Below are 7,521 nucleotides of genomic sequence, written 5' to 3'. Positions count from 1 at the left end.
ACATGTAATTTCCATATGAAGATCCTTTTTTTATCTAAATTCTAGTTAACTACCAAAAACTATTTTCCTTATAACAAAAAGGTAAGCATCCACATGACAATGGGAAACGAAGGTTTTGGGAGTAATTTGTCATACAAGGTTAATTAGTCTTGGAATACGGGATTTGCTTTGGCTTAGGTGGTTTTTTCAGCTTCTGAGGAAATGAAATATCATCTGCGTGAATATTGTTCAGAAGTTTAACTACTAGATAATCAGAGCTGAATAACTCCCAAACCAGGAGTTACAAGTCAGGTGCCCTGTATTTATATCATAAAGATTGCTTGCTGTCGCCTGCTCTTGAGTAGAGTAACAATCTAGTAAATAGTGAAAGTTTATTTCCACTTTGTCCATGCCCCTCTTGTCATTAGTAAGCATCAGGAAAATGAACAAGGAGTTGAAAACAAGTGAACATTTTATACAACTGGCATTATTCTCTATGGTCTAAGTGTGCATTACAAAATATAATTAGGTTCCAGATTATTTTTAAAAAATGTGGATTTTTATTAGAGTAATAAATTCGTTTGTAGTTGGTATATACTTGATCATCCTGTCCTGATTATCCTTGCTGATATTGTCTTCTGGCTGTTTTGGTTTCATAAACCTACCACTGAAGAAGTGTTAAATCGCATTTCATCATCATCATCAGTGGTTGGTTTGAGAAGCTGAAACTCTCTGTAAGGCCAAACTAGTAAGACTATTCAGACCAGGAATGGACCTAACTAGAGACTCAGATAAATATCTAGCAAATGCATACTTGTTAACTAATATGCAGACATATCAGTACACGCTTTTTAATCAGTGAAAAGTGTGCTTAAATTTTAAATATTCTAGAATTTGAAAAAAGCAAAACGAACAATTCAACATGGAAATGGAAGAAGAAAAATTTCATTTAATAAAAACGGGACTGCTTGCATTTAATAAAATTTATGAAGACCCAGAGTTCAAAGCGAACTTTAGAAATATATCACTGAATAAATTAATTTCTCTACCCTGCTGCTGGATCCGTCCAATCGTATGTATTTTTTTTTTTTTTTCAATTATTCATAATACATATTCTATTAATGCTGTTTTTAACAGCTTGTGTTTGATAATCTCAGTTTTATTGATTCAGACCTTCAGCCAAAAGTGCAATATTCAGGCAAATTTGGTACTTTTTTAAATAAGTAACTGTGATATTCAATAAAATGTTGATTATAAAATATTGTCACAGGTTTGTTACTATTATTATTCTAGATAATATTGGCATTTCTGCTGCTCTCGAAAGTCTCTGCTCATGCCGTCCACTTTTATCGAGAGTTGTGCCTAAAGACGAAAATGTATCTGGTGGTTATGTTGGTATGAATTTATTCAGGTATTTATTTAATTTTAGAAATGTTTTATGATATAATTCATCTAATTTAAGCAAAAATTTTAAAAATTATTTTTTAGGTTTTGGCACTTTGGCAAATGGATTTCAGTACTCGTAGATGATCGACTGCCTTATGATATGGAGAAACAACAGTTTCTCTTTACTAGCACCGGCCTACCGTACGAGTATTGGAAACCTCTACTTGAAAAGGCGTATGCCAAATTGATGGGCTCATATTGGGCCCTGGAACAAACGAATATTTTGGAATTTTTAGAAGACCTTACCGGAGGAATCACCGAATACTTTAATGTAAAAGAGACCACACAGATTCTTATGAAGTCCGTTTTGAAATTAGGGGTGGCGAAAGGCTCGATCATTATTTGTTGTACATCGATTGGGCAAGTAAGTATGGCAATTTTCATTTAACTTAATAAATAATAGAATTGCTTATTGTAGAATGAACGTGGAGACGGGGCCGACTTGAGAGGTTCAAACTATTTTATGATCTCCACACTTAAAGAAGTTAAGTACAAGGAGACAGAGTATATGCTGCTAAGAGTTAAAAAACTTTTCGGCCCATTTGAAGAAGATGGCAATTTTTTTAAACACACGTAATTCCTAACATTTTGAATAATATTTCTAATTTAAAAATAATTGTTAAGATTTAAATAAACCTGTGTTCTCTACTTATTAAGGTGCTTAAATTATAAAGCAAGTGGGTGGTAATTGCATTTCAGGCAATTAGAGTTTTAGTAATTTTATTGCTTAATTTTTTTATTGTAGTATTATTTATATTTTTAAAAATTCATCAATGTATTCTTTTCAATGTGTTCCTCTGCTTTGATATGTTTATTTTTTATTTTAGGACATATCCCCAATTAGTGAAGAGCAAAAAAATGGCAAAGGAAATAAAAGAAGAATCTGTTGAGGGGGAATTTTGGTTGACATTTAAAGATTTTATTATACACCTTGATCACATGTTCATTTGCAACCTGTGTCATGATATAAGCCTGCACCACCAACATTGGGAATTAGCGTCGTACCAGGGATATTGGTATGAAAACATGTCTGCAGGAGGCCCGTCTAAAGATTTTGGTACCATTTCTATCGGCATACAGAATAATGAGAATACGCTTTTATTAAATTTCTTTCAGCGTGTTTCTTGACAAATCCACAATTTAGAATTTTAATAAGGGGCAAAGAGTATGAAAATCTAATGCCAGTTATAATTTCCTTAAGTCAACGGAGAGTCCCTGTGTTGAATAAAAAAAGCCATTTGGTTAAATACAAACCGTTTCTCCCAATTGGATTTACTGTTTATAAAGTAAAGAATTTTATAATATTTCTGTTCAGAGAGAAAAATTAGAATATAACTTTCAATAAAATATAAATGATTAATATTTTAATTAGGTGAGTATTGACAATGTTCACCATTTGAGTTACAAATATTTGTGTATGAACAACCCGATTTATCATGCTCGGTATTATGAAAGGAGAGAAATATGCGTAAGGCTTATGATACCATGTGGCAGCTATGTCATAATACCATCGACAGCCAAACCAAATATGGAAGGAGAATTTTTACTAAGAGTTATGACACATCATAAATCCTTTATGGAGTGAGTCAAATACATTGTTATTTTAATATTTTCCTATTCTTAAATGTCAAATTTCAGTTTACCGTGGGAGCCAAAAGAAGATATTTCTGAGACTTTAGGATTTCCAATAGGAAATAACATGAAAAAATGTTCATTGTATATTCAGTTGAATCCAAGATATTTAGTCGGTCAGCCAATCGAGTTAGTAAATTTTCCCATACTACATAATATATGTTTCATACTGAAATATCATTTTTTTTAATCTATTATATAAAACTTTAGTATTACGGTCAAAGTTTATGCTCAAGATGAATTGAACTGTCCAATTTCAATTTGCATTGCTTGCAACTGCATAACAACCACTGGAAGAGGGCACAGGACGATAAAAGGAAAAGAGGATACAGTTTATTTAGAAAAAGGAAAAAGTTATTATTAAAGTTATTATATTATAATTTAAAACTCAAACTTTAGTTATGTTTTTTTTATATATAGTTTATGAAACATCTTTATCAATAAATTTCTATGAATATGCAAGGAAAAGACTCCATGAATATGTTTTTACTGTGTTATGTTCTGTTTATGAGCAAGGAGGAAATGCTATTATATATGACACTAAGGATTTCTGTCTTGACCTTCCAGAACTTTATGTGAGTTTTAGTGTTTTTCATCTTATTGTTTTAATCACTCTTAACTCATGATAATTATTTATTTTTTAAGGTTGGTTATTCTCAGACTGAAGAATTAGAGAGCAAATTTCCAGTCGAGTCTTGGTTTGTTAATCCTGTTCCATGTCCAATAGAATATGGATTGTTTTTGGTTGAGTCACCACAATTGAGAACAAGCCCAGCAGTTGTAGAAACTGGGCAGTAAGTATTTAATTATTTTACATCTTTTGTGTCAGTTTTATTGATAACGTGATTACTGTATAGTATTGGCCCTATGTCGAGAGCAGTTGCACAGTTTGACATATTACCAGGATCTCCTGGAAAATACACAGTGACAGTTAGGTTCATCTCAAAAGTATTTAATTTACGCGCCACCGTAGAATTGTGCATATACGAACCGGAGAGTCCTCAAGAAGAAGAAAAAACTGTAGAAGAGGAGGAAATAATTATAGAGGAGTCGAGCTCAGAAGATGAAATATATTACGAAATGGAAACAGAGATTATAGATGAAACTGAACAGATGCCATTAGGCCTGATGGAAGAAGAAAGTGAAATAGAATTTGAGGAACTTTTGGAAGAAGAAATGGAATTTGAAATTTGGAAGAAAGAAATAATAACTCATGAAGAGAGACATTCACAGCCTGTCCGCATTAGTGATGTATCAGAAGAAATTGATCACAATGACACTCATCTACCTTCTCCTCCAAGATTGGTTAAAAGTGTATCAATCATGTTCATTTAAAAATCAATTAACCGTAGGTAATATTTCATTAATACAATACGGGGGTTTTTTAATGTGTGAAATATGGTATGTACATATGGCTTGCTTACAATATTTCACTTGTATGTATTATATTCTACAATTTATAGATCTAATAATTGGGCCTTTTAAATAAAACTATTGTCACCTCAGTGTAATATTTTTTAGTATTTTAGAGTTTTTTCATTAGATGTTTTACAACATGTAAAAACAGTTGATTCCTCCAGAATTACACTAAGAGATATTTGTGAATGCAAGTACTTTAAAACTGTACTCATCTACTTACAAATTAATAAATAAATAAAAATAAATTGTGTCAAATTTTAAATATTAACATGCAGAATATAATTCCAATAACCAGAACAGTTATACCTAACTTGATAATGGACTGAAAAAAGTCAAAACTTTGGGAATAAGTTTGAACTGTAGAGATAACTCTTTGATTTGTCCTTCCTTCAAGAGTGTTCAACTCCCACCTGCAATTAATTTAGTGACTTTTCACATTTACTACAATGCATAGATTCAATTTGTACGAACAAATATAAAAAAACTGAATTTTCATAAAATAGCCTGAAGATAAAGCTCCCTTGAATTAGTGGAAGTGATGTATATGGTATGAAAGCGTACAGTCCAGGTGGTATAACAAATCTTTTTGTAATTTGCCTCTTTTCCTCAAGTTCATGTTGGCCAATTAGAACACAGTTTGAGTCATTTAAATCTATATTCCATATTTCATCATCTTCACACTTCACCTGATAACATATAAAAAACATTTTTGGAAATCAGTTGAAAGATACTGAAAAAAAAAACTAACTTCATAAAGTGAAAAACCAATGGAGTAAGATGAAATCGTTGGATAGCTACATGTAAGCAACCCTAAGACAATGGTGTACAGCAATTTACTCTGACTGTCAGTAACTCCTATTTTAAATCTGAACTGCGGATTTCTCCAGTACGTACCTAAAACAAAGCAAGTGAAACATTAATACATATACAATATAACTAGCAAACCTTACGTGAAAACTGGGGATTCCCTCCGGCATTTGAAACGCCCCATGCTCCGGCTCTTGTCATATTTATCCAATACTTCTCTTTTAATTCAGTCTTTAAAAGTTTCAGCTTGTCGGTTTTAGTCAACGCAAAACTGATTATTTTACATGCCTTAAAATATTGTCTGATCTTTTCAATTGATATTGAAACTTTATTGTCTTCTACATTTATGAGCTCACTTTTTACATATAAGTTAAGAGATGTCACATCTTTATCTGAACCTTCTCTTCATTATTTAATTGAAAGAGTAACTTTAATCGTATGCATATGTGATCTTTGAATAGATAATCTTCAATATCTACTTACATCAAAGCAAATGTTTCTGTTACAACTTTAAAAGATTTTTGTAAGACAACAAACAGATTGGAATCTGCAGAAATAATATCTTTGAGCCAATAGACTTCATTACAATTAAGAGGTTGGCCTAGAGTTTTGAAAACAGATAGCTCCTGTAAATCAATTATCATTTTTATTTATTTATTTTATACAATTTTTTGTAACATAATTGTTTATTACTTTAACAACAAGGCCAATAATCGATTTTTGCAAATATGACTTGACCAACATATCCTGCTGTATCCCTGTGTCGAGTGTGAAATATTCTACCAAGCCACCTGTCAAGTCTTGCAAGGCATCTTCAAGGGTTACAAAAGCCAAATTATGATAAGATCCGTAAAATCTATTTAAAAAAATGTACATATCGTCATAATTAATACTAATTGTTAAAAGTATATCTGAACAAACTTAGCATATGCTTTCTCCAATAATGAATACCAATATGAGTTCTCATAATCCAAAACCGAAAAAACAGGTTCGTACACATTGTTGTATTCATAAGGTAAAAAGTCATCAACAACGACATTTTGCCATTCCCCATATTTCCAAAACCTGTCTGATTGAAATGAAATACAATTTATCCTTTAATCGGAATGTAATAATAAGTTGTAAGTCCTAGAGTTTGTCTGATTGCTCACCAGAAATTAAATGATCCATTGTACTTTTTATCAAAATCTTGATCTTTTGGTACAATATTATCAAACAGTGTTTGCTTGTGCATTACTAATTGTACAGCTGATGAAAGGGCATAAGTTCCTGCTTTGCAAACAATACTTGATTTAAAAGTTGATTTAAAGTATGCTATTACATTTTACCTATTCTACTTTGTAAGATTTGCACTGGAAATTTTGTAAACTCAACAAAAAATTCAGCCTTTGGATTAATAGCCTACAAATTCATATCAATTTTTTTTCCAAATTACCACTAAGTAATATATAATATATTGCAATATTAAAACCCACTCTAACTCTTCTCCAGATAACGCGATCATCTATGACATCACCAACTGGATCCATAAAGTCAGTATCAATAAACAATTTGACATCTTCAGTTGGCGCTGATGAGCTGAGAGATTTTACAATAATTCCAAAATTGAAGGCACTTTCACTTGATTTATAAGACCCTTTTACAGGCTTATTGGCACTGGCTTGTGCACTAGTTACTCGGTTTTCAATGAAGTCTATTGTCACAGCTTTCCGTTGTTTTCTTTCGGGTAAGCTCTTAATTTGATCTGCACTTTGTGAACTAGTTTTCGATACTTCCGATGTCGTATCCTCTTCATTTGTTTTCAATATCCCATAAGTTTTGCGCTTTTTAAACTGGTAGCGATGAAATTTTTTTATACCTGAGTTAATAAACTTGTCACGTAGTTTCGCCAATGTATCTTTATTCTTTGCACCTTTTTTCTCCTTTTTCCTCTTTAGTGAGTTACTCATGTTTAAATTTGGTATTCTCTTCAAAATTGTGATGATAAAATGAAAATAAAATGAGAATCTGATTTCAACTTTATAGAAAACATATGCAGACTCAATAGAAATTCAAATAAACTTTCGTTTCTCTCCACGATTTTCAGTTTAATTTACTTTAATACCAGACAATTTTGGAAATACACTATCAGGGTTTTTATGATCATACATTTGATTTGATAAAATAATCTCACAATTTATAACATTCATATTGTGCATATTTTTATTGTTCACCAAGGAAGACAAAAATTATTTCCAA

At 31.4% G+C, this 7,521-nt stretch overlaps 2 protein-coding genes across 4 annotated transcripts; one reads left to right on the top strand and one right to left on the bottom strand.

Annotated features, from left to right (window-relative positions):
* Nucleotide 1: 1 nt before the first annotated feature.
* Nucleotides 2–4,562, top strand: LOC106672775 (calpain-9-like). Of its 3 annotated transcripts, XM_014404454.2 has the most exons (14): nucleotides 2–81; nucleotides 871–1,051; nucleotides 1,117–1,186; nucleotides 1,273–1,390; nucleotides 1,468–1,789; nucleotides 1,844–1,998; nucleotides 2,253–2,482; nucleotides 2,542–2,711; nucleotides 2,798–3,006; nucleotides 3,064–3,186; nucleotides 3,268–3,410; nucleotides 3,478–3,632; nucleotides 3,703–3,851; nucleotides 3,915–4,562. In XM_014404454.2, exons 2-14 carry the CDS (start codon nucleotides 902–904, stop codon nucleotides 4,390–4,392), a joined length of 2,472 nt encoding a protein of 823 aa, XP_014259940.1. In that variant the 5' UTR covers nucleotides 2–81; nucleotides 871–901; the 3' UTR covers nucleotides 4,393–4,562. The 3 variants fall into 3 exon arrangements, with proteins under 3 accessions (XP_014259940.1, XP_014259941.1, XP_014259943.1); XM_014404455.2 differs by lacking the exon at nucleotides 2–81 and having other exon boundaries at nucleotides 1,250–1,390; XM_014404457.2 differs by lacking the exons at nucleotides 2–81; nucleotides 871–1,051 and having other exon boundaries at nucleotides 1,117–1,202.
* A 71-nt stretch (nucleotides 4,563–4,633) lies between these two features.
* LOC106672776 (calpain-3-like) lies at nucleotides 4,634–7,480 on the bottom strand. Its single transcript, XM_014404458.2, has 10 exons — nucleotides 6,759–7,480; nucleotides 6,612–6,684; nucleotides 6,435–6,552; nucleotides 6,205–6,348; nucleotides 5,977–6,139; nucleotides 5,767–5,909; nucleotides 5,427–5,686; nucleotides 5,225–5,370; nucleotides 4,948–5,162; nucleotides 4,634–4,886 (listed from the first exon to the last, which is right to left on the bottom strand). Exons 1-10 carry the CDS (start codon nucleotides 7,230–7,232, stop codon nucleotides 4,727–4,729), a joined length of 1,896 nt encoding a protein of 631 aa, XP_014259944.1. The 5' UTR covers nucleotides 7,233–7,480; the 3' UTR covers nucleotides 4,634–4,726.
* Nucleotides 7,481–7,521: the final 41 nt, after the last annotated feature.

This window comes from Cimex lectularius, unplaced genomic scaffold (genome assembly GCF_000648675.2).
Source record: "Cimex lectularius strain Harlan isolate CLEC.00 unplaced genomic scaffold, Clec_2.1 scaffold143, whole genome shotgun sequence".
NCBI classification, from domain to species: Eukaryota; Metazoa; Arthropoda; class Insecta; order Hemiptera; family Cimicidae; genus Cimex; species Cimex lectularius.
This window is presented reverse-complemented; position numbering and strand designations above follow the sequence as displayed.

Excerpts from the sequence above, each read along its gene's own strand:
- LOC106672775 (XM_014404454.2), top strand. The coding sequence starts at position 902 with ATGGAAATGGAAGAAGAAAAATTTCATTTAATAAAAACGGGACTGCTT. Across the intron at positions 1,790-1,843 it reads GTTGTACATCGATTGGGCAA|AATGAACGTGGAGACGGGGC; the intron begins GTAAGTATGGCA and ends TGCTTATTGTAG. Across the intron at positions 3,633-3,702 it reads TTGACCTTCCAGAACTTTAT|GTTGGTTATTCTCAGACTGA; the intron begins GTGAGTTTTAGT and ends TTATTTTTTAAG.
- LOC106672776 (XM_014404458.2), bottom strand. The coding sequence starts at position 7,232 with ATGAGTAACTCACTAAAGAGGAAAAAGGAGAAAAAAGGTGCAAAGAAT. Across the intron at positions 6,349-6,434 it reads AATGGATCATTTAATTTCTG|GTTTTGGAAATATGGGGAAT; the intron begins GTGAGCAATCAG and ends TCAATCAGACAG. Across the intron at positions 5,910-5,976 it reads TTATTGGCCTTGTTGTTAAA|GAGCTATCTGTTTTCAAAAC; the intron begins GTAATAAACAAT and ends ATTGATTTACAG.